At 46.7% G+C, this 26,193-nt stretch overlaps 2 protein-coding genes across 3 annotated transcripts in view; both read right to left on the reverse strand.

The window, feature by feature from the left end:
- HGSNAT (heparan-alpha-glucosaminide N-acetyltransferase) overlaps positions 1-23,356 on the reverse strand; it is an 84,422-nt gene extending 61,066 nt beyond the window's left edge. Inside the window, exon 1 of the mRNA XM_034647794.1 lies at positions 23,269-23,356. The gene's annotated coding sequence lies outside the window, so the exon portion shown is untranslated. The remainder of the gene's footprint in view (positions 1-23,268) is intronic.
- Positions 1,915-26,193, reverse strand: POMK (protein O-mannose kinase). 2 transcript variants are annotated; one of them, XM_034647800.1, is made up of 4 exons: positions 26,144-26,193; positions 23,269-23,361; positions 17,585-17,886; positions 1,915-4,826 (listed from the first exon to the last, which is right to left on the reverse strand). In XM_034647800.1, exons 3-4 carry the CDS (start codon positions 17,864-17,866, stop codon positions 4,056-4,058), a joined length of 1,053 nt encoding a protein of 350 aa, XP_034503691.1. In that variant the 5' UTR covers positions 17,867-17,886; positions 23,269-23,361; positions 26,144-26,193; the 3' UTR covers positions 1,915-4,055. The 2 variants fall into 2 exon arrangements, with proteins under 2 accessions (XP_034503691.1, XP_019654253.1); XM_019798694.2 differs by lacking the exon at positions 26,144-26,193 and adding an exon at positions 18,881-18,978 and having other exon boundaries at positions 23,269-23,364.

Here is a 26,193-nt window from a genome sequence, read left to right on the forward strand (position 1 = left end):
GGTCAATTACATAACTGAACTATGTTAACCCAGTAGTGATGGAGTGAATCCTGACATAATTCTGCAAATACTAGTCCTTAAATAATCCAAATAGTCCTGGAAAAAAAATTATGAAGTCCCTATTGGAAAGACCTGATGAAAGCCTTATAAAAGCCTAAGCTGCCTACTCTGACAACAAAGTAAGTAAAAATTAACCCTCAAAAATTTACTCATGAGAAAATTCTAGCATCTGGAACAGTTTGAATTGATTCTTGACAATTTATGGATTTCCTTCAGTTTCTAAGAACCTATTTAAAAGGTTAATAACAGTTGTTGGGCTAAAGAAAAAAAAAGAAAGAACACAGTCTAGCATAGGCCATAGTTTACATATTACACATACAGTTTTTTACCCTTATAGGAAAAAAATAAACCCAAGGTGAAGGGGGTACCCTGTGAGTTTCAGAGTTGAGGTCCGGAGTTCCTGTCCTCTTCAGCTATCTGCCTATTTCCAAATTTCCAAATACAACCTTGGCAATGACCCTGCTGCCTTTAGCCACCCTGTGGCTACAAGAACTTCTGGTCGTCAGAACTGCCTTTAAGAACCTTGAGGGTCAGAGGTGATCCCGGAGCCCAAGAACACCCTAAGGGGCTCCCCACAGTCACAAGCTAGTCCTGTCCGTTTATGATAGACAAGAACACCACCACCACCACTCTGGGGAAACACTGTGCTGTCTTCATTAGGCACTAGGTTCTCTTCAGAGGTAAAAATGAGTACTGTGCTTTACCCATGGGAAATACTCCATGATCAATCACATGGGATTAGGAGGAAATGAATCAAATTTTCTTTCCAGAGGAGGTAATTCCAGGGAGCAAAAGAAAAAAATAAAGAAAAACACTACTCTTGGATGCAGTACTCTTGCTGACTTCCTTTCTCAGAGTTGGTTCCAAACTACATTGCCGAGCTCCAAAGAATGTTATTTACTTAATTTTGTTTATCCTCACAAAAGATTACAAAGGGGTAGGAAAGCATGGTTTCACATTTTAAATTACCCTTAAATGATCAAAACTCAGGAGAGAATAGCAATTACTGAAATTGAGTGATGTTAATTTTAAAAATAAATAAAGGGGGGGTACAAAGAAGACTTTTCTGCCAAGAGCTGCAGGAGATGAGCTTTCCACCCCGCTCCCATCTGCAGGTGTCTCCTTGGGAAACAGCCCTGTGTTCTGTCTCTGTGGAATCACTGACAATCACTGGATGCCCCCAGAGGCTTGGAGTGTTTGTACCATCACGTGAGATAATGAGAAAGCCCATTATATACCTATAGGGTGGTAGGGTGGTGGTGATTTTTTTTTTTTTAAACATTTGGAACAGGTAAGCAGGGAGAAAGCACTGAATCCTTGGCTACGCTTTGAGAATAGCTCACCTCATCGGCCTCCTCTCATCACACTTCTGCAGGGTGCCAGGCAGCAAGCTAACTGGGCAATGAACTCCCCGTCTAGGCTTTAGCCAGGCTGTAAATTGCTCTCACGATTTCCACAAGCTAACGGCTGAACCCGGACAGCCAGGTCCTGGTTAGCATCTGACACTGGCATGATGAAAGCACCCGAGAGAACTCAAGGGAAGCAGAGTGGAGGAAATGGCTCCCACTGACTCTTTCACTTTAGAAATCGGTTAGTCTGTCAGAGGCAGAGCTGGGATTAGAACTCAGGTCTTCTGGCCCAAACAGTGTCCCTTCCCCCACACCACGCTGCTTATTTTAGCTCTACTGTCAACATTTCAAAACAAATTTGTTTAAACTGATGGTTTTGCTCCAATGCAAAGTCCAAAAGCTAAGAAAAACCCTCAAACCAGAATTATATCATGAACAGGGTCAGACAACCAACTCCACACAATAACCGCCTACGTCAAGTGAAGAGTCATAAGGGATACACGGCCTTGGCACAGAGGTTGGGTTTTTATTGAGATATAATTCACATACCATAAAATTTGTCCTTTTATACAATTCAGCTGAATATATTCAGACTTCTACAACCATCAGTATATAGTCTCAAAACACTTTCAGCACCCCAAAAAGAAATTCTGTACTCATGAGCAAGTACCTCCCCTTCTTTACCCCGACCCCCTGCCAGCCCCTTACAACCACTCATCTACTTTCTATTTGTATGCATTTGTCTGTTCTGGACATTTCATATAAATGGAAGCATACAACGTGTGGTCTTTTGTGACTGGTTTCTTTCAGTTAGAATGTTTCCAAGGTTCATCCACGTTGGAACATATATCAGTACTTCATTCCTCTTTATGGCTGAGTAATATCTTGCTGTGTGGATATACCACATTTTCTTTATCACCAGTTGATGAACATTTGGGTTATTTCTATCTTTCGTCTATTATGAATGTCGCTACGAATGTTCATGTACAAGATTTTTCGTAGACATGTTTTCAACGGTCTTGGGTGGACTGCTGGGTCACGACATCTCTATTTTTAACTCTCTGGGGAACTGCCGGACTGTTTTCCAAAGCAGCTGCACCGTATGACATTTCTACCGGCAACGGAGGAGTGTTCCAATGCTCCACATCCCCGACAACACTTGTTAGTACCCATGCTCTCAATTCCAGCCATCCTGGCTGGCTGTGGCGGGGTTTTTGTAACAAAAAGTGACAGTTAGGGGCGCCTGGGTGGCACAGCGGTTAAGCGTCTGCCTTCGGCTCAGGGCGTGATCCCGGCGTTATGGGATCGACCCACGTCAGGCTCCTCTGCTATGAGCCTGCTTCTCCCTCTCCCACTCCCTCTGCTTGTGTTCCCTCTCTCGCTGGCTGTCTCTATCTCTGTCAAATAAATAAAAATAAAAATCTTAAAAAAAAAAAAAAAGTGACAGTTAAAATACTCCAGGGAAGCATATTCTCTGATGAGCCAGATGACCCAATCAGCCCCACAAGTGGTAGACTAGGACAGAATACTAATTATATCCTACTGCTTCTGGTACTCTCCCTAACAGTTAAGGACAGTGGCTCTCAAAATGCAGTCCCAAGACCAGCAGCACCAGTTAGAAATGCAAAGTCTCAGACTCTGCCTGGACCTACTGAGTCAAAGACTCCGGGGTTGGGACCCAGCTCCCTGTGATTCTGGTGATTCTGACACCTGCTCAAGTTCAAGGGAAGGAAGCATCTGTTGCAGGGCATCTTTGACCCTCAGTGTCAGCTTTAGCCACCTGATTAGTGGTGATTAATACACACCAAATCCATCATCCTCTGTAAATGAGAATGACAGTGACCAAGAAGGAACTTTCTAAAGGATTCCATCAGGTAACTCAAGTGGAAGGGTGGGACACTTTCCAGTAATGAGTGATACTGTTGATGTAAATTGTTCACAATAGTTGATTTTGGACACAGAAAACCTAGCTGGAAGGTAAACAGGAATTTCATAGGCACCATCCAAGGCAGTAACAGAGATGTAATTTCCCTCATACTTGCTGTCCTAAACATTCCTTGTCCATTCAAAACCTCAAAGAGCATGCTATCATAGTTCTCCTTTAGGTTTTTAGAAAGAGGATGGCATAGAACTTCACATTCATTAAAATAAACATTTAAATGATCATTTAAAATACTAAAGATGGCCTCATCATACCATGTGAAATAGATCGCAAATAGTCCTGTGACCCTGGTCATGTTGATTACCACCTAAAAAAATGAGGAAAACAAGTCTTTGGGAAAGTACTGCACGTTTCTCTCATATCCTGCCATTTAGAAACCTTTTCTATATACGTTTCTTACAAGCTTACATATTCAGTAATGAGGGTGGGGCAGACTCTTTGAGGCTACATTTTTGGTACCTCCTTCAGCTCGGGCTACATTCCCTGCTTCTCTCGTCTTCGGCTGGGAGTGATCAGCACAAGAGAGTGAGGCCTGACTTCAGCCAAACCCAGTGTGCCCTCAGCAACTTCTGCCCAGGTCCCCGGGAAAGGAACACAGCACTCACGTGTGCATGTGGACGCAGGGGGAGGACCTCACCGTCAGAGCAAGAGCTGCTGTCACTTCCATTTGTTTCTGAAAAGTCCTTCACTGACAGGACTGGTTTCTATAGCATTTCTCTTGTCTGGGACATCATGGTATCTCTGAGTAAATTCAAAACCTTCTTATAAGTGTCTAGAATATCCTGAGCCGTGGGTCGTTCTGCAGGAGTCTGGCTCTTACAGGCTTTATGAATATCAAACAAATGAAACCGGACCATATCGCTCCCTTCAACATGCCCCAAAAGGAAACTAGAGACGTCTGGAATCTTCCAGATATCGATCTTCTCGTCATAGGAGGGCATGAGGTCGTCGTCAAAAGGCGTGTCTTCTCCATAGGGCCACAGCTGCTCTGGAGCCACGAAGTCCCCGTGCAGCTCCCGGTGGCCACACTTGACGAACGTCCTGGAGCTGCGGTTCACCAGGGGCAAGGCGTCCAGGTCGTTGACCACGAGGCTGAAGTTGCTCGTCAGCAGATACTGCGACAGCGTCTTGGGCAGGTCGCTGGAGTCGCACATGACCCGCGTGCCCAGGGGGCTGTGGTGCAAGTAGTCGATGATGCTGACGTAGTCCACGGCCAGCTGCAGCCGGCGCTGCCACGTGTTCACGGTCTGGTACTTGGAAAGGTTCAGCGTCGCTTCCAGGTTGCTCAAGGAGCCCAAGGGGTGATACTCGGTAAGGAGCGTGTTGTCGTCCTCACAGTAGCCGAGCAGGGTGACCACGTGCTTACTCTGCAGCCCTTTGAGCATCTGCAGCCCGTGCAGGAAATCATCCTTCACCTCCAGACTGGTGAGCCGTGACAGCGCCACCTTGCGCTCCTTCCACTCGGCCAGGAAGACCTAAACAAGCCACAGAGAACAGGAGCCCTGAGAGTCACCTGCGCCAGCGCGCCGGAGACCACCAGCCCGTGCCAGAGGTGGTGAGGAGAGTGCAGAAACGGGGGGGGGNGGGGGGGGGGGCGCAGACCCCGTCCCGGAGCCGCGCTCAGTGGGTTACGAAGGCTCCCTGATGAGCAAACACGGGCACCCGGTGCGGAAGGCCGGGCGGGCCTGGGACGGACGCTGGCGACGCCGCCACGGCCATCAGGACAGCGTGCTGGAAGGCTCCTGGGGCGGGCAGGGTGGACGTGGAGAATGGGAAGCGGAGCCCCGGGAGAGGGGCCTGCAGGATGAAGGCACCGGCTCCCACACCCCGCGGGAAAGGGCCGGGGGGCGGGGNGGGGGGGGGGGGGGGGGGGGGGCGAGTGGGAGGGGAGACCGCTGGAAGAGGGGTGAGTCGAGCCCCGCCAGGCCATCACACGTCACAACATCACCTGCTCATCTTCCAAGTAGCCCAGTCAACCACAAACAGGAATCGTTTTAGGGCGGGACAACACTGCTACTGGGCTGTGGTCCTGCGTTCCTTCCGCGGCAGAGCGGCAGCTCAAGTGCCCCTCAGGCTCTAGGCCGCCCCCCACCCCCACCCCAGCGCCTGACCCGGACCGCCGCGGGCTCTCCACCTCCACTAGCTAGGAAAGCCTTGCAGGAAGGACTGTAACGGAGAACTTCTGCTTGGTCTCCGAAGACAAGGGGGAGGACTGCAGAAGAGAAGACAGGCTCCGAAGCGGGGAGCTGGGGGCCCCGGGCTGCTGCTCCGGGCTTTCTACGACTGTTGAAATACAGCTCACGGCTTCCGAAACCAATTTGGAGCAGTATTTATCAAGTGCCTGTAACATCGAATCTAAAATCTATCAAGGCAGTAATGTGAAATAGATAAAAAGCTCTAGGAATAAAAATCTGGCACTACTTATGAAAGCATAAACTGGAATTTACCCGTCCATCAAAAAACGGGGACGAGTCCAGCAATGGCGGGATCACTCAAGAGTAGGGTGTGGTCAGCAAAATGCATAGATTGACAGAGTTTTCACGGATAATAGTAATGTCATAAATGAAAAAGGATACGAAATTTCCTTAATGTTACTGTTCTAACTGCATAAAACAAGACGAAATTACATGGAAATCAAAGGAAATAGACTAATATTTCTCTATATGGTAAGATTCCGAGTGATTTTTTTCCTTTATGCCTTTCGGTATTTTCCAACTTTTCCAGAATGACTGTATATGATTTTCACATTTAAAAACACTTTTTATTTTTTATTTTTTTAAAGATTTTATTTCTTTATTCGACAGAGATAGAGACAGTCAGCGAGAGAGGGAACACAAGCAGGGGGAGTGGGAGAGGAAGAAGCAGGCTCATAGCAGAAGAGCCTGATGTGGGGCTTGATCCCATAACACCGGGATCACGCCCTGAGCCGAAGGCAGACGCTTAACCGCTGTGCCACCCAGGCGCCCCATAAAAACACTTTTTAAAAGAACTCAAAAACATATCAAATGGAGGTAAATTAAAGCCCTGTGAAGATTTCTTTGGGGTCGGCCAGGGGAGGTCCATCAGTGGAAAAACTCAGGTACCCACAGTTGGCCTTTAATATTTAAAAGAGAAATCTTTCAGACCTTTTCAAAAACCCAAAATTGAGAAATTTCACTATGGATCATAATTTTTTGAAAAAGATTTTATTTATTTACTTGAGAGAAAGAGAAAGCGAGAGACAGCATTAGCGGAGGGGGTAGGGCAGAGGGAGAGGGAGAAGTAGACTCCCCATGAGCAGGGAGCCCAACATGCGACATGTGACGACATGTGACATGCTACAACGTGCGACGACATGTGACATGCTAAGTGCAGCTCGATCCCAGGACCCTGGGATCCTGACCTGAGCCAAGGCAGACGCTTAACTGACTGAGCCATCCGGGCGCCCCTGGATCATCATTTCTATTAAAAAGTCATTTTGCTTGTATGCCTAAAACTAATATGACACTGTGTTAATTATATTTGAAGTTTTTTAAAAGCCATTTTGCTCTGGCTGCTGTATGCACTGAAAGTTTCATGAATATATACACTTATTTGTCTATGGAACACATTTTCCCCATAGACCTGAGTCAACACTGAATTTGACCCTTGACTTCAACACAAAAATCGTATTTTTTGTTGACAGCCATCACTCGCTTAGACCCACCTCGTCCTAGTGTCCACCAGCACTGGCAGGTCGCTTCGGTATCATTGGCCCATTTTTCACATAAAAACAGTGATCACTCTAGGGAAGCTGCTACAATTTACTGATACATATATTTATTCAATAATAAATGGTGGGAGAAGTTCAACCACAGGCCTCATGACTTCCTCCTAAACTCCTGTTTGTGTCAAATTTTTGTGCCTCAGATAAATGAAAGATTATTAAATACTATTTATTATTAAATAGTATCAGTCTTTGGGATCACTCTCAAATACCTGAAACCTTCAAAAGTTAAATATTTGCAAGTCAGGGATTGCTTAAGAATCATTTCTCAGGAATCTCTAATTCAGTTGCTTTGTAACACTTTCTAAAACTCTTACTTAGAACAATTTTACCATTTTAAAAAATTATAAAATTAATCAAGAATACTCTTCTTGGTAAAAGTTCAAATACAGAGTAGACTTCCTTCCCCTGCTTTTACTCCCCAACCCAAAGGAAAGCTGTTAAGTGGGTAACCTTCCAGCTGTTTCTGTGTGCTCTCATATGTGTTAACATACGCTTTACAAATAGCATTTGAGATTGGGGTGACACAAAATAAGATTATAACATACATATCATACTGCAACTTGCTTTTTTCATTTAACTGATACCTCAGCCATTCCTGTCTGTATATATATATATAGATCTAAGTCATTCTTTTTAAAGCTGCATAACATTTCACAGTTTGGGTACACTATTTACACTAGTGAGGTTTTGCAGATGATCATTTCTTTCTTTAAGACTAAATATAATAAAGATTCATGAAATTTGTCAGGGATACAGTCAGACAGATCAGGTTCCTTCTCCCATGCAGCTCTATAATCTTTAATATGATTTTATGTGATCTATTTTTACAGACCTGATGGACATTTAAATTATTTCCAATTTTTTTCTTATTAACAACAATGCTACAATAAATAACCTTATATTCACAACTCTGCATGCCTGCCAGCATTTCTACAAGCTGGTTAAGTAGATGGGTGCCCGAAGAATATGGGCTGCTATCATCACCCTCCAAAGTCTGCCAGCATGCACTCTCTCCACTCCTGCATGAGCGAATCTGAGGTCCTACAGCCTTAATCACACTAGATGTTATCAGTCTTTGTACCAATCTGATGAACGAAAAACATTTTACTGTTCCAACTCATTTGTATTTCCCTGAGACTGAGCACTTTTCATCTTTGTGGGCATTTCTGTAGGTCTTCTGTGGAAAGTATGTTTGTTGCCCTTTATCCAACTTTCTATGGGGTTGTTTGTTTTATGCTTATTAATTTCTAGGAGCTCTTTATGTATTATCCATGTGATCCTTTATTACAAATGTAAAGAATACATTTTAGAAAATGGTTTAGTTTATGTTTTTGTGGTAAAAAAAATTAGCTGTTATGTAGTCAAATCTGTCTTCATAAATTTAACAAGTATTTATGATAATAAAAAAACTGAAATTGGGGCAGTTGGGGCACCTGGCTGGCTCATTTGGTGGAGGGTGCAGCTCTTGATCTCAGGGTTGTGGGTTCAAGTCCCATGTTAGGTGTAAAGATGACTTAAATATAAAATCTTAAAAAACAAAACAAAACAAACAAACAAAAAGAACAGAGGGGCACCTGGGTGGCTCAGTAGGTTAAACATCTGCCTTCAGCTTGGGTCATGATCCCAGAGTCCTGGGATCGAGTCCCGCATCAGGCTCCCTGATCAGTGGGGAGTCTCCTTCTCCCTCTCCCTCCTGCTCATGCTCTCTCTCTCTCTCTCTCTCTCTCAAATAAATAAACAAAATCTTTTAAAAAAATCAGAAATAAATCCCTGCCCCTATGAAATTTACATTCTAGTGCGGGAGGCAGATCATAAAGAAAATAAACAGGATACGTATAAGTATACATAAATGAGCTTTGAAGAAAAATTAAGCAGGGAAGGGCTTAAATTTCCGATAGGGTTAGAGAAGCTCTCACTGGGGTGACATTTGAGCAAGAACCTGAAGGAGGCAGAGGAATGAGCCACACGTTACCTGGGGGGAACTATACCCCAGGCAGAAAGAACAGCAAGGGCAAAGGCCCTGGGGTGGCAGAAGGCCGACAGGTTGCCACATCAGTAAGGCCAGGGTGGCTGGAGTGGAATGATATAGGGGAATGGAGCAGGAATAAGGCTGGAAGAGGGTGCAGACCTTGTCAAGTTTTAAGCTGGTGAAAGGACTCTGGCTTTTACTCAAGGAAGACAGAGAGCCACTGGAGGGTTTTGAACAGAGGAGAGATACTGTTTGACTTAGAATTTAATAGCATTATTCTGGCCTTTGTGCTGTGAACAGACTGAAGAGATTGGGGGGGGGCAAGTGCAGAAGCAGAGAGCCCACTTGGGAGGCTACCAAATGATCCAGGTTCAAGATGATGGTGGCCTGGATGGGAGGAGGGGAGATGGGTAGAAGTCTGAGGAGTGGTCAAATTCTGGCTCTCTTCTGAGTGCAGAGACAATAGAACCTGCTGATGGATTCAACACGATGTGAGAAAAAGAGAGAAGTCAGGATGCTTCTTCCCACATTGGAGGCCTGAGCGACCTGACCAGCAAGTTGTCATTAACCACAATGCGGAAGGATAAAGGAAAGGCAGGCTGAGGGGATGGTCTGGGACACAGTCAGTATGAGAAACCTTCTGACATCCAAGTGGAGATGTGGGGTAGGCAGCTATACAGAAGAGTCTAGAGAGCTCAGGGCAGAGATCTCAGCTGCAGAGAAAGGCAAGAGGCTGAAGGCATCCAGGGAGCGAGCATACAGGAATGACCCAAGGTGAAGAGGGATGAGGAGGTGGGCCTTCCGAAGGGACTGACAAGTGGACACTGTTACTGCATACTTTAAATATACAATTCAGGGGCGCCTGGGTGGCTCAGGCGGTTGAGGGTCGGACTCCTGATTTTGGCTCAGGTCATGATCTCAGGGTTGTGAGATTGAGCCCTGTGTGGGTCAGTGTGCAGCATGCTTAAGATTCTCTCTCTCCCTCTGCCCTGCCCCTGACCTCACTCACAGGCACACTCGCACGTGCACTCTCTCTCTAAAAATAAATAAATATACAATTCACATAACATCTGTTTTCCAAACAGCCTGAAGCATTAAAAATAGCTCACATAAGATCCTTCTAAATGTTACACAAAACTAGAGGGTTACAGAGTAATGTAAGAGAAACAATCAAATCCATTCTTCTGAGGCGATCCAACCCAAATTTTATGGCTTTTTAATGTACTACGCTTTAATTTTAAAGGGAAAAACATGCAGCTAAACTCTAATGTTGATCTGTGATCTCTTAGTGTCATCATCATGGGCCAGGGACATGGAATGACACGTGAGGCCACACAGAGTGTGACCTGAATCATGCTTTGGTTGTCCACAGTAATATGGCTGGACCGTCTGCCTTCTGGAAGAATTGTTTCTACTGGAATCTTTCTTCTTCCTCAATAGTACTGTTGCCCCAAATCCTCTCAGAAAATGGGCTGCCCCTTGAGATGTGGGTATTTCTGTCTTTGAGATGGCTAACAGAGTATGTACCTGGTTTTTTGTTTTGGAGGTGTTTTTTGAGAGAGAGAGAGTGTGTGTGCAAGTGGTGCAGAGGGAGAGGGAGAGAGAGAATCTTAAGCAGGCTCCATCTCACAACCCTGAGATCATGACCTGAGCCAAAATCAAGAGTCGATGCTTAATCGACTGAGCTGCCCAGGTGCCCCTGTACCTGGTTCTTTTAATGTGATCTTGGATTTAAAGATCTAAAAGGGGGCACCTGGGTGGCTCAGATGGTTAAGCGTCTGCCTTTGACTCAGGTCATGATCCTAGGGTCCTGGGACTGAGCCCGGCATCAGGCTCCCTGCTCGGTGGGGAGCCTGCTTCTCCTCTCCCCACTCCCCCAGCTCATGCTCTCTTTCACTATCTCTATCTCAAATAAATAAATAAAATTCTTTAAAAAAAAAAAGATCTAAAAGGGATTATATGTTAATAATACTGGAATTAAAATTAAAAACTTAATAACAGCTTGAAGCCAGGCATTGTGGTCCCCCCAGCTTTGGTTTTCTTTTTCAACATTCCCCTGGCAATCCGGGGTCTTTCTGGTTCCATACAAATTGTAGGACTGTTTCTTCCAACTCTGTGAAAAATGTCAATAGTATTTTAATAGGGATGGCGCTGAAAGTGTAAATTGCTCTGGGCAGCACAGACATTTTAACAATGTTTACTCTTCCAATCCGTGAGCATGGAATGTTTTTCCATCTCTTTGTGCCTTCCTCAATTTCTTTCATAAGTGTTCTGTAGTTTCTAGAGTATAGATCCTTTACATCTTTGGTTAGGTTTATTCCTAGGTATCTTATGGTTTTTGGTGCTATTGTAAATGGAACCGATTCCTTAATTTCTCTTTCTTCAGTTACATTGTTAGTGTATAGAAAAGCAACTGATTTCTGCGCACTGATTTTGTATCCTGCCACATTGCTGAATTGCTGTATGAGTTCTAATAACTTGGGGGTGGAGTCTTTTGGGTTTTCCACATAAAACTTCATGTCATCTGCGAAGAGAGAGAGCTTGACTTCTTCTTTGACAATCTGAATGCATTTTATTTCTTTTTGTTGTCTGATTGCTGAGGCTAGGACTTCTAGTTCTATGTTGAATAATAATGGTGAGAGTGGGCATCCTTGTCCTGTTTCTGACCTTAAGGGAAAAGCTCTCTGTTTTTCCCTATTGAGAATGATATTCGCTGTGGGCTTTTCGTAGATGGCTTTTATGATATTGAGGTATGTTCCTTCTATCCCCGTACTTTGAAGAGTTTTAATCAGGAACAGATGTTGTATTTTGTCAAATGCTTTCTCTACATCGATTGAGAGGATCATGATTCTTTTCTTTTATTAATGTGCTCTATCATGTTGATTGATTTGCGAATGTTCAAGCTATATTACAAAGCTATGATCACCAAGATAGCATTGTCTTGGCACAAAAACAGACACATAGACCAATGGAACAGAACAGAGACCCCAGAAATGGGTCCTCAACTCTATGGTCAACTAACCTTCAACAAAGCAGGAAGGAACATCCAATGGATAAAAGACAGTCTCTTCAACAAATGGTGCTGGGAAAACTGGACAACCACATGCAAAAGAATGAAACTAGACAGTTCTCTTACACCATACACAAAGATAAACTCAAAATGTATGAAAGACCTCAATGAGAAATAGGAATTCATCAAAATCCTAGAGGAGAACATAAGAGTAACCTCTTTGACATTGTCCACAGCAACTTCTTTCAAGACACATCTCTAAAGGCAAGGGAAACAAAAGCAAAAATGAACTATTGGGACTTCGTCAAGATAAAAAGCTTCTGCACAGCAAAGGAAATATTCAACAAAACTAAGTGGCAACCCATGAAATGGGAGAAGATATTTGCAAATGACATTACAGATAAAGGGCTGATATCCAAGATCTATAAAGAAATTCTCAAACTCAAGACCCAAAAAATAAATAATCAAGAAATGGGCAAAAGACATGAACAGACACTTCTCCAAAGAAGACATATAAATGGCTAACAGACACATGAAAAAATGTTCAACATCACTAGCCATCAGGGGAATACAAATCAAACCACAATGAGATACCATGTTACACCAGTTAGAATGGCCAAAATTAACAAGACAGGAAACAACAAATGTTGGTGAGGACGTGGAGAAAGGGGAACCCTCTTACACTGTTGTTGGGAATGCAAGTTGGTATTGCCACTCTGGAAAACAATATGGAGGTTCCTCAAGGTGTTAAAAATAGAGCTACCCTACGATTCAGCAACTGCACTATTAGGTATTTACTCCAAAGATATAGACATAGTGAAAAGAAGGGGCACATGTACCCCAATGTTCATAGCAGCAATGTCCACAACAGCCAAACTGTGGATGGAGCTGAGATGCCCTTCAACAGATGAATGGATAAAGAAGACATGGTTCATATATACAATGGAATATTACTCAGCCATCAGAAAGGATGAATACCCAACATTTGCATGACATGGATGGAATTGAAGGGGATTATACTAAGTGAAATAAGTTAAGCAGAGAAAGACAATTATCATATGGTTTCACTCTTATGTGGAACATAAGGTATAGAGTAGAGAACCACAGGGGAAGGGAGGGAAAACTGAATGGGAAGAAATAGAGAAGGAGACAAACCATGAGAGATTCTGGACTCTGAGAAACAAACTAAGGGTTACAGAAGGGAACGGAGTGAGGGGATGGGGTAACCAGGTGATGGGTATTAAGGAGGGCACATGTTGGGATGAACACCAGGTATTATACGCAACTAATGAATCACTGAACACTACAAAAAAAACTTATGCTGTACTATATGCTGGCTAACTGAACATAATTTTTTTAAAAAGTAACTGATAAAAAAATATTTCAACAATTTTTAAAAGATAAATAAATAAATAACAAAAACTTAATAAAAAGATACACATGAAATAAAATTTACCCCCCTCCAAATCTAAATGGGATCAATCTCCCACTGTTATCCTCGGAGAATAAGATCAGAGATGGGCAGTACTAGAGATAGAAGGGAAATTTTTACTTTGTACTTCCCCTCCTTCTGCATATTTTAATTGAATGTACTTTTATAATTAAAGAAAATTAAAGAAAAAAAGAAAAAGCAACAGGTCAATCTGCCTTTCAGGGGCAAGGTTGCACACTGTTCCAGGCAATCCCAAACACAAACCAAAAATACAGTCTGGGGAAAGAAGGGGTTGGTTGCATGATCCCTGAGGAGCAAAATCACTTCTGGTTGAGAACTGCTGACTTAGGGGCAAGATAGGGGACAGAAGGCAGCAAGGGGGGGGTAATCAGAAATGGCCAGTGAGGGAGCAGGAGCACTATAAAGAGGTGGTAGCACGGAGAGCCAGAGGAGTCAACCAGATCAAAGGCTGCAGAAAAGATCAAGTGAGAGGAACACAGAAAAAAGGCCAACCCAGGTTTGCAGGTCTCTGGATAAGGGCAGTTTCTCCAGAGGGGGTTGTTTGGAAGCCGTCCTGGCAGAAGACAAGAAGGAAATGGGAAGAGAGAAGCTCTGGGCCAGACCTCTGGCAGTTCCATTACACAGGAAGCAGAACGTGCACAGAGCTTCCGAGGAAGAGGGGCTTCTATCGTGAAAGGGTGTGTGTTCGCATGCCAGTCAGAACGACCCTCGGAGTGGGGAAGACTGCGGGTGCCGGACAGAGTGGACAGCTTCAGGGAGAGGTGACATGAGAAGTCACGACACCTGCGCTGGAGGGCTGACAGGTCTGCTGGCCGAGGATGAAGAAATTCCGTTTGGGCAGCTGCTGTTTCCATAACAGCTTATGCACAAGACCACTAGCTAAGGTCAGGAGGAAGGAAAAGTGGCGGAGGGAACAGAGTAAGACTGCTGGGCGGTGCTGAGAGCACTGCTGAGGTCTGTGGTCGTGCGTGAAACTGCAGGGCTGTGGGACTTCTCTCTACCTGCGGGGCAGCTACTCGGATGCAGACACTCAGCTGGGGTCAACCGGGTCTGGGGCTCCCCGGCCAGGCATGACAGAGACATGCAGAGGAGCTGCTGCGCGCGTCTGCACAAGACTGTCTTTGAGGGTCACAGCCAGAGTCCCTGGGCTGCGTCAGTGCAGGAACGAAAACAGAAAGTGAAACCCTGGCGGGATCAACACACCCGACGTCCCGATGAGAGTGAGGAATTACTCAAGCAAGGGCGCCAGGAGAGGAGGTGGTCAGGGAGCAGGATGCCAAGAGCTCTGGTTACAGAAATTCCTACTGAGAAGCTCATGCCTTCCAGCTTAGGGTGTCAGTGCAGAGGGGTGCCCATGCGGAGGAGCTGGTCCCAGTGATGGAAAACACGTTATGTGTGGGAGCTGTTCCAGTAAGTGACCGTGAGGAGGAATGAGAGGTTGCCCTGTGCGGGGACCCTCATGGGCCCCGAGCCCTGGGATTCCAGGGGGCGAGACAGACAAGACTCCTCACTGATGGCACTAACATCCGGTGCATAAAATACTTTTGCCCTGAGGGCAAATTTCAGCCAAAGACACAAGAAAATCAGTGTAATGGCCTCACAGTCACACTTTACTTTAATAAACAAAGCTACAGTACTCAGAGTTAATATCCACATTTTTAAACCCCATATTTGCATGGGCATGATTTGTAGAGCTTCCCCAAACTCCTTTCTGTCCACAAACAACACGATTTGCCACCATCAAAGCTACCTACCCAAGGGGTGCCTGGGTGGGGCAGTTGGTTAAGCATCCGACTCTTGGTTTAAACTCAGGTCATGATCTCAGGGTCGTGAGATTGAGCCCCGCATCGGGCTCCACACTCAGTGTGGAGTCTGCTTAAAAGACATTCTCTCCGTCTCTCTCTGGCTCCTCCTCCTGCACTCTCTCTAAAATAAATAAATAAACCATTAAAAAAAAAAAAAAAGCTACCTACCCAAAAATATATCCTTCAAGGTAAAGAGCAATTCTGAAAAAGAAATCCAGAAATGATCTGAGCAGTAACACAGAAACAAGTGGGCGACCAGGCCCTCAAGGTCATCTCTTTGAAGGAGACAGAAATCAAATGGGTGTAAGCCCTCTTCTCTACCCACATCCCTCCCTGGTGGTCTCTTCACATCCTAATGCTTTCAACATCATCCCAAATGTATATTCCCACCTACTGCCACGGACCCAAACGCTAGACTTGTACATCCAACCATCTGTGTCTCCATGTTCATGTTCATTCACAGCCTTAACACATTCACCTCGTGCACACAAAATCTCTTCTTCCAGTCTTCCCAGCTCAGGTAATGACAACCCTGTTCTTGTTGCCTGGACCAAGACCCTTGTGGTCACCCTTTCCCTCTCTTATACCCCACAGCAGATCGATCAGGAAATCCTACTGGCTCTGCCTTTAAAACATGAGCAGAACCCATTGATTTCTCACTAGGTTCACTGCTAACACCCTTGTCAAGCTGTGACCATCTCCCCCCTGCAAGGCCTAGCCAACCTTCCACCCTCACCACACCTCGGTCTCCTCTCCACACATACAACACCTTCTCTCTACACTCAAATTGCTCCAATGGCTCTCCTGGTCCCACCAAGCCCCACGTGCCATGGCCACCACTTGGCCTTTCTCTGACCTTATGTGCTACACCTCCCTTCTCAACCTGCCCTCTGGTTACACTGGCTCATCCCTGGTCCCTGAACAACCAGGCATGTTCCATCTTGGGGGCTCTGCTGTACCCATCTTTCTGACTGGAACATATTTTCCCCAAATATCCACACAGCTCACTCTCATATCATTCTGACCACCTAGAGCAGAGAGCCGTGGCTCTTTCCTTGCCCTGCTGTCTTCCCAGCACATGTCATTAACACATTTTATTGCATATCTATTTCTTACTCATTGTCTCATCCCCCAACTAGACAGCTTCAACCATCTTTGTTTAATTCATTACCACAGCTGTAGCACCTACAATGAATGATTAAATCTTTAAAAAAAAACAGTTACTTTTTCTATGGTTTTACTTTGCATAAATTCCTTTCCCTTCTCCCTGACTTCTTCCTCTAAGATGCCTCCTTTCTGGGGTGCCCGGGTGGCTCAGTCGGTGAAGCATCTGCCTTCAGCTCAGGTCGTGATCCCAGGGTCCTGGGATCGAGCCCTGTGCTGGGCTCCCTGCTCAGTGGGGAGCCTGCTTCTCCCTCTCCTCCCCACTTGCACACTCTCTCGCTATCACTCTCTCTCTCTCTCTCTCTCTGGTAAATAAACAAAAGCTTTAAAAAAAAAAGATGTCTCCTTCCCACATTCATGGTGCCCTAGTCTCCCAAAACAAAAGCCAGCCGTTCATCAAGCTGCAGGCCCGTGGATGCATTTTCTGTCCCCTCCCTCTTGCCAGTCACTCAGTACATCCTCACAAAGGAACTCTGTGCAACAATCCTTAGCCGGCCTCTGGAGACACTGCCGCGTCAGTGGGCCTCATCTGCCACAGCACCGGGAATGGACAAAGTGCTCTTGAAGCTTCTATCCGAATTCACCCATTTGGTTTCTCTTTTTAAAGTAAAAAAACTTTTAAAAAGTCAATATAATACCATGATAGGGCTTGAAAAATAAGAATGAAAAAAACTGCCCATAATCTTTTCACCATAGCACAATTTCTACATTTTTCTACATAAACACACTAATTTTGTACAATATTGTACAATTTGGCATTTTGCTTTTTTCACTTACCCTCATTTTTTTCATGTCGCTCCATGGGGCTCCTAAACACACTTAATGGCTGCAGAATATTCTATCAAGCAGCTGGACCATAATTAACCATTCCTTATAGTTATTATTACTGGCTTTCTGTTGCTATTGGTAACAAAGCAAAGTACTCCTTGATGCACTTAGCTTCTTTCCTCCCATTGGATTAGCATAAAGGCGCAGACGTGAGATCACTGGGCTCAAGGATATTTTGAGGACCCTTAACACATAATGCCAAGTTGTCATCCTGAAAGACCACCCCATTACCCCTCGGACGTAACGCAGCACTCACTCTCTTCACGGCTCCTTCCCCGACACGCTTCAGCTGCCTCACTTCGGTCCTCAGCTCCTCGCAGGACAGCCACGGTGAACAGTTTTCCATCTGCCCCATTCTGAAGTGTCCGTGGGGACAGTGGGTGGAGCCCGGAGCAGAGGGAGGAGGGGCGATGAAAAACCAGTCAAGGCAGAGGTACAGGAGCACGTTCATGAGCGCCATGGAGAGCAGCAGCCCCACGGCTGGGGGCACCGCTCTGCGGGGGGGGCCTCTGCCGCCGTCCTGGGCCTTCCTGTCCATGCTGCTATCGTCGTGGGTTCCTGCGATGTAAAACCAAACACGAAGTAATCGTAGCCAGCTTTTCCGCCCATGAAGGTGTTTGGGTGACAAGGGGTTCAAAGAAGGCACAGCCTCAGGCCTCTTATGCCCAAGGATCCCACATGCCTTAGGGTCCTTGCGAGAATTAAAGAAGGTATTGCATACTAGGTTCATTCTAAATGCTCAATGTCAGCTGTTCCCATAATCAGTGTCTTCATTATGAGCTAGTCTGGGTTCATCCACTCTGGATTCGCTTAGAAGGAAGGTGTTTGTGTGTGTATGACTTTGTGTCCCTCCCAAAGCAGTTCAGCAAAATGAAAGCAAGCTGCATCTGTTAGTCCAGTGCAGCCAGGACAGAAGATGGACAAAGGAGAGCAGCAGAGATTAGATAGGGAGGGGGTGGGGGCGAGAAAGCAGATGGCCTCCTGAACCCAGCTAAGGAGTTCGGATATTCCCTGGAAGGTACTAGAAAGCTCCCTAACATTTTCAAGAAGCAAGGCTACTCTTCGGCAGGCATGAAAGATGTATTGGGGTGGAAGAGACGGCAGCAGGGAGACTGGGTGAAGGGCTCCGGCAGCAGTGTGAGGTAAGAGCTGAGAAGCACACGAGCCGGAGTAACGGTGGTGAGAACAGAGACGATGAACCGGTGATCCTTGTACCAAGTAACCACCGAGAAGGCTGGACACCCACCAGTTCCCCTCCAGCACTGGAGCTGGCGCGAGGCTCATGGTGGAGGCGGAAATCACTGCCTAGTTGTGGGGTGGCGGAGGGGCTGGGAGGGGAGAGGCCTGGAAGGACCCCAGATGTCAGGTGCTTGGCACTCGGGGTGCTTGAGGCAGGAGCTATTTGTGAACCCGAGTAGAAGTGTGTCTATACTTTGACAAGGGAGATGGTCATACCAGTGTGTTCACTCAGTGTCAGTACCGGGATGTGTTGGGGACACGAGTGACAGAAATGACCCTGTGCTTCTGAAACGACCATGATGTGAAGTGTTACCTTCCAGGAGTGTCTTTGTTCTCCCAGCTCAGGTCTTCACCCAGACACCTGGGTCACTCAGGGTCCTGGTTGGCCCCAGGCGTGGATTTGAAAATACTCTGCCACAAAGTACCAAAAAGGAGGTCTGCTGAATGAAAACTGCAACTCTGCCCATAGACAAATGGCAATAGCTCGAATGGTCTTCTCCAGGGGTCCTCCTCGGGTCTGGACGCCCCCCGGGCCCTTGAGCCCCAGGACGGAGCAGCAGCTGCAGGAAGCCCTCCAAAAGCCTGGCTGCCCTCATGAAGCCCTGCCAGCCGGTCTGAGCTCAGGGCCCTGCATCCCCCCACCACTCCCCCCACCTCCATTGCCTAGTGCCGGCCATTCATGCACTCAACACGCATGAAGCCGTTTCCATACGCTTAACCCTGCTCTAGGCACTGGGGTCTGTGAGTAAGTAAACAGATATGGTTCCTGTCCTCTTGGACCTTAGGGAGAAACCAGTGGAGGAGAGAAACAATAAATAAGTAAACAAAAAAGCTTCCCCTTGTATATTGTGATGAGCTTTCAAGGATAGAGCCGAACAGAGGAGAAATGCCCTAGAGGAAGCTGGCCCAGAAGGCCTCTCTGAGACGTCATGTTGCCACCAGAGGCCTGAGAGGCGACAGCCATGAAGAAAATCAGAAGACAGCTCTTTCATACCTTCTCCTGGAGACAGTAAACCCACCTGCCATTCATAGAGCTGGACAACAGACACCCATCAAGCCAGCTGCAAAGTCACAGAAAACAGCATTTCTCCTCAGTTCACACTGCAGCTCTAAAGTCTCTGCAACGCCCGTCTCTGAATGATGAGTGCTTTCTAACTCGCTGAGAAACTCTGCTCTCTGAAGTCCCAGGCTATCAGAAACTTTGCGCTTAAAGTCCTCGCAGGAATAGGGAAGCATGCCGCTCTCGCTGGGGGAGCTGTGTCTCTGACACAGAGACGTCACCTCTACGTCCAGCTGGGTGCAGAGGCGCAGAGGAGCAGCGAGATGACGCGCAACCCCCATGTGCACCGTGTGGTCTCCCAGGCCCCAGGCCCCAGGGTCCACTTTGCAGTCCAGATCAGATCTTGACCTCTTTCCACTTTGAGGTGAAGCGATCAAAACATCGCTTCCTTTAAATTTTGCCTAAACTCCACCCATCCCCCAAATTCTGTAATAACTCTTTTCCTCTGATTGAGAGGCCATGTTCCACTGCTGCGTGGTCTCACTCATTGCAATGGGTCAATAAACCTGATAGGTTCGTGCCGTTGGCCTAGGCCCCCTTCTCTTCAAACTTGTGTTTGCTCCTTCCCAAACCTTACTCTCAGCTGATGACCTTGTTTCCTATTTTCCTGAAAAATCAGAAGCAATTAGAGAGCCTCAAGCCCCCAACCTCAATGCAGGTTCCTGCCCCCCTCCCTTTTCTGCTGCAATGACAAGACAACAGACTGGCCCGAGCTCCCAGCCCTGTGCCTGAGCAAACAACACCCTTCCCTGCCTCCCCACCTGCTCTGGACGCTGCCTCCACCCTGCAACCCGATCACTACCAGTGCACCCTAACTTCTCCCACCATGAAAACACCCTTGTCACCCCCCTGTCCCCTCCAGTTACTGCCCTATTTCTCTCTTCTGTTTTTGGTCAACTCCTTTAAAGACTATCTGTGCTTACTATCTCCATCACTCCCTCTCTTTCTCCAGAACCCACGGCTACTTCGCCCACACTGACCACATCGCGGTGACCTCGCTGTTGCTGAACACAGCAGTCAGCTCAGTGGCGGGCTTGAACACTCGGTGGCGTCCGGCATGGCTGATCACCCCGTCCTCCTTGAAACGCCTTTGTTACCAGGTTCTCAGGAAGGTGAACTCTGGTGGCTCCTCTTGCCTTTGACTCTAAACTGCTGGAGCGTCCAAGGCTTGGAGAGACCTCTGTACTCATGCTCTGGGTGATCTCGTGGAGACTCGTGCTCTCTGTCCCCACCTGCTGACAGCTCCTGGTGTACAGCCCCAGGCCCAGCCTCCCCAGAACGCCACGCTTGCTAACTTGACATCTCTACTTGGATGTCCGAAGGAAAATTCAAAAACAGCATTTCTTCTCAATGGTAAAAAGACAAATAACTCAATGTGGAAATGCGCAAAGAACTAGAACAGACATTTATCCAGAGAAGATATGCAGATAGCCAATAGGCACATGAAAGGATGCTGCACTTCATTAGTCATCAGGAAAATGCAAATCAAAACCACAATGAGATCCCGCCTCATACCCACTAGGACGGCTGTCATCAAAGAGGCAAGAACAAGTGTTGACAAAGATGAGGGAAAATAGGAACCCTTATATGTTGCTGGTGGCAGTGTAAATGATGCGGCCACTGTGGAAAACAGTCTGGAAGTTCCTCGAAAGGTCAAACACAGAGTTACCCACGCAAATCCATTGCTCGGTATATGCCCAAGGGAACTGAAAACGTACATTCATATGAACCCTAGTCACTAGTACATGAATGTCCACAGCAGCATTATTCATAAGAGCCAAATAGTGGAAATACCCTGAAGTCCATCAACTGATACATGGACAAATAAAATCTGATCTATCCATACATGGACTATTAATCACCCATAAAAAGAAATAAAGCACTAACACATGATGTAACATGGATGAAACTCGAAAACTTGATGCTAAGTGAAATAAGACAGACATAAAAGGTCACATACCATAGGATTCTGTTTATATGAAATGTTCAGAAGAGGCACATCCAGAGACAAAAGTAGGTTAGTGACTGCTAGGGGATGAGTGAAAGGGGAAAGGGGGGGTGGCTGCTTATGGGCACGGGATTTCTTTTTGGATGAAAACGTTCTGGAATTAGTGGTGATGACTGCACAACCTTGTGAATATACTAAAAATCACTGAACCGTACACTTCAAAAAGCAAACTTAATGGTATGTGAATTCTATCTCAACTTAAACAGAAAACAAAATGCTTCCCAAACACAACGTCTGCTCTTTCCCCACCAATCTGCTGTTTTCAGCATTCAGACCCTCAGTACGCGACAACTCTACCCGTCCGGCGACCCAGCCCCAGTGAGGCTGCATGGAAGGGTCAGCACAGCAACACTGCTTCCTCTAAGCAAAATTTTAGCAGTAATGGACTCTTATACAACCCAGTGGAGTTCTTTTTTAATTAATTTAAAAAAAAATGCTGCTGTGCAAATCCCTGCTGTGATTACGAGGCGTTCAGCAAACCCTGGCTCCACTGAGTTGCTCCAGCCTCACTCAAGTCTCCCCCTTTTCTTGACCCAGTGCCATCTGCTCACCTGCCCCCCGTCTTTCCAGCTACGCCCATCGGGGTGTGAGGGCTCATGCTCACCTTTCCCACAAAAACTCCAGCCCCGCACCTTTCTCTCTGGCCCATTCCCTCCTGTCTTCAGGGACTTCGACTAAAACTAGGATGACGTTTCCCATTCGGCCCTCACAGTCTCATGGGCTTCCTCCATTGGTACCTGGTTCTTAGAAGGTGCTCCTGAAGATAAAACAACTGCCATCTCTCTTTTACAACAGTCAAAATGACCAAGTGTGGCTCAACTTAGACCTTAGGTCAAGAAACAGCACTTTTTTCTGTAAAAGGGCTGGATAGCAAATATGTAGGTGTAGGGGCCAAAAGTTGAAATCCAGTGACAACCGCATCACGTGACTTGGGGGGCACCAAGCAGCAGTGTAAAACGATGACAGGCCATAAGTTCTCTGTCACTGTCATTCAACTCTGTCACCAGGGTGTGAAAGCAGCCCCCCACATTACAGAAACAAAGAGGGTGGCTGTGTTTGAATAAAACTTTACTTACAGACAATGAAATTTGAATTTCATATAGTTTTCATGTGTCACAAATGATTATTCCTCTTTTGATACCCCCCCCCCAGCGTTTAAAAAGGTAAAATGCACTCTTAGCTCGCAGGTCATGCAAACACAAGTGGCGGGTAGAAGCTGGCCGAGCCCTGCACTGGGTGATGCTGTCGCAGACCATCCTTCCATCCTGTGCATTCCCTCCGTGTAATCTCACTCACGCACATGGCGACGGCATTGGTTTCTAAGTCTCTACTGTGGCCTGGATCTTTCTCCTACACTTCACTCCGCTGGTTCGTCAAGGCCTGGGATGTCCATAACTGAGCTCTTTCCTGTCACCAGCATGCCCCTTCTCCAGGGTTCCCTCACTGTGACAGGCATACAACCCACCCACTTGCTCAAGTCACAAAACAGGTGACTTGGTTCTGCCCTCCCCCAACCTCTAAACCAATCATCACGTACAGTCAATTCTATTATCTCACCCAAACCTCTCTCAGATCTGCTCACTTCTCCCCTTCTCGCTACCACCCCCTGGTCTAGGCCTCCAGCATCTCTCACCTGGGCTTCCGCAACAGCTTCCTGCATGGACCCCCACTTCTTACTCTTCTCCAGTCCATTCTCCACACAGCAAATAGATTTTTCTTTTCTTTCCTGAAATGTTTCAAGCACGGACAAAAACTAAAAAATCAGATCATGAACACCCCTCCAGCTCTGTCAAGTAACAGTGCGTCATATTTTTTGGAAGATCTTTTTTTAAAGAAATAAAATATTACATATATAGTTGGAGCCCCTTTGGACCCCTCCCAGTCCTATTCTGCTCCCTCCCAAGAAGTAACCAGCACCCACCACCCACAAGCTGATGGACATCAGTTCTCAAACTGCGGCCCCGGGACCTGCAGCAGCAGTATCACCTAGAACTTGTGAGAAATGTGAGTTCCTGAGTCCTCACTCCAGATCTCCTGAATCAGAAACTCTCAGGTGAGGCCCAGAAATCTGTTTTAACAAGTCCTCCTGGGGATTTGGATGCATGCCATGGTGAATATCGTTTCCACACATACTCCTTATTTTCACCACCAGTACGCGCCTACAAATAACAGCACATCCTACATGCATGTTTGCGAGCTGTAGGCAAGCAGTACTGTACTGAATACATCCATGCGGTTTACGAGGTTTATCTACACAGATACAGCCAACTCTAGTGTGCCATTTTCACTTGTTTAGCTATACCACAGCCAGCAAAGCAAATTTCGTACATACCTCCTTCTGCACGTGTGGGAAATGTCTCGCTGGCATATAGAGGGTGATCTTTCTAAAGCACAAATCTGATTACTCCTTGCTTAAAACCAACTAACTATCCTCTTCTGTCCTCAGGACAAGTCCAGACTCCTATAAGGCCCCCTGAGCTCCAGCCCTGTCCAGCTCTCCAGACACCTCCTTGCACCCCACACGCTAGGCCTGGAGCCTCCCTCCGTTCTTGCAGTCATCCCTCTGAGATGCCCAGGCTCCAGTATGGTGGGTCCCTTCTTCCTCCACTGTGAGCTCCTAGGGGATTGTCTGCCTACTTTGTGCACCCCTGTATCCTCAGCAGCTGGCGTACAGCAGGGACTCAGGAAAAACGCACTGACTGCCTGACCACTCAGGGATCCTCTCTGCTGCTTTCGTACTCCCGCTGAATCTGCTCTTTCTCTCTTCCTGCTCCTGTCCTCTGATGCTCTCATCCAGCAACCCCTTCAGTCTAAGTTCACCAGAGTTTTACTTTTCAAACCCCCTTGCTGGGACCTGCCATGATCCCATCTTACCATAGGTAGCAAAGTCAGCTGTATAGGACCTGAAGCTTACATAATTTGTTTTTCTTTTGGAGGGATACCACTTTCTTCATTTCCAAACAAAGGCTGCCAACATCAGGTAGGAAATTCTGTAGAACTTTAGAAATTCATATTTTCTAATCTACATTAGATCACTACCCAGTTACCCACTTTTTTAAGATTTTATTTATTTGACACAGAAAGAGAGACAGTACAAGCAAGGGGAGCGGGAGAGGGAGAAGCAGGCTTCCCACTGAGCAGGGAGCCCAATGCGGGGTGGGGGTGGGGTGGATCCCAGGACCCCAGGATCAGGACCTGAGCAGAAGGCAGATGCTTAACCTACTGAGCCACCCACACACCCCACCCAGTTACCCATTTAATGCATTTCTTGTGGACCCTGACGTTACATGCCTCAATAAACTTTCAATTATCCCTAAGACCTCACATCCACTTCTGAACCCTCAGAAAAAAGCCACTCACCCAAAAATTCAACTAACTTTTACACAGTGTCAACCTCACACCAATTCTGTGAACCATATATAATTGTTATTATTCCCATTTACCAGAGGAGAGAACTGAGGTGAAGTGACTTAGCCAAGGTCACTAAACTGTACATGGAGGAGCCAAGTTTTCTGGCCTTAAACTCACCTTCTTCCTCTAAATCCTGCAACCCTCAGGTGTTGGACCGAATTGAACATAGGATGGTCACTGCATAGGGTGGGGGGTGGACCTCAGACTGCCCATTTCTTAAAGAAATCTTTAACCCTACCCTAACGCTGACGGGCCTTTTTCTTTCACAAGCACATTTTTGGAGTAGGCTGCCCAGAGCTCTGGATAGGCTGAATGGCCTATTTTTGTTGTCCAGAAATAAGCAAAATGACACTGACAGTTGCTGGTTTGCAAGGAATAAAGATTGTGGGGCCAGTTGGGTAGGAGAAATTCAGGCACTCTTTAGACACAAAGGACTTCTCACATTGATAGTTAAAAGTTCGTAATGGAAAAAACTGGAAACCGCTGCTCTACACTCACAGCTCATTTAAAAGAAAGAAAAGAAATAGCACAAAATTAGTTTTTACCGATTTACAGAATACTCAATTCAACCAGAGAAGAAACGAATTGGCCACCCAATATAATTGAGAACAGAATCCCATCTTGCCCACAGAACACAAGGTACATTAAAATAATTATTTTAAATATTTCGGATGCTTACTTAGCCGTAAGGGGCTACAGTCAAGGTAAAAAGGCTGGAGAAGACAAGACTACTGACCACGTGGCTAAGCCAGCCTTTAGAAACAGAGCGGCACAGGGCTACCCGCACCACCGAGGCCCGCGCCTGGAGGCGGCTGGCAGTGGCGGCACGAAGGGTCCCGAGCACGACCGACGCCGGCAGGAGGGAGCCGAAGCCCGAGCCGGGCCGGGTCGCCCGCCAGGCCAAGGTGCAGCTGGGCCGCGGGGCGCGACGCGGAGGGGCCGCCCAACAGGGACAGGCCTCGCAGGAAGCCCCGCCGCCCTCCGGTCCCGCAGCCCTTGGCTCTCTCGGGTCTGGCCCGGACGCTGCGCCACGACCGGCCGCTTCCCCGCGCTCCCCAGCCCGCGCGCCGCTCCCACCTGCCGCCCGCCGCGCCTACCTGCGGCCCAAAGGTCGGGCGCGCGGCCTCCTGCGCCGGCGCGGCCGGAA

The sequence above is a fragment of the Ailuropoda melanoleuca genome, chromosome 18 (genome assembly GCF_002007445.2).
Source record: "Ailuropoda melanoleuca isolate Jingjing chromosome 18, ASM200744v2, whole genome shotgun sequence".
Classification (NCBI taxonomy): domain Eukaryota; kingdom Metazoa; phylum Chordata; class Mammalia; order Carnivora; family Ursidae; genus Ailuropoda; species Ailuropoda melanoleuca.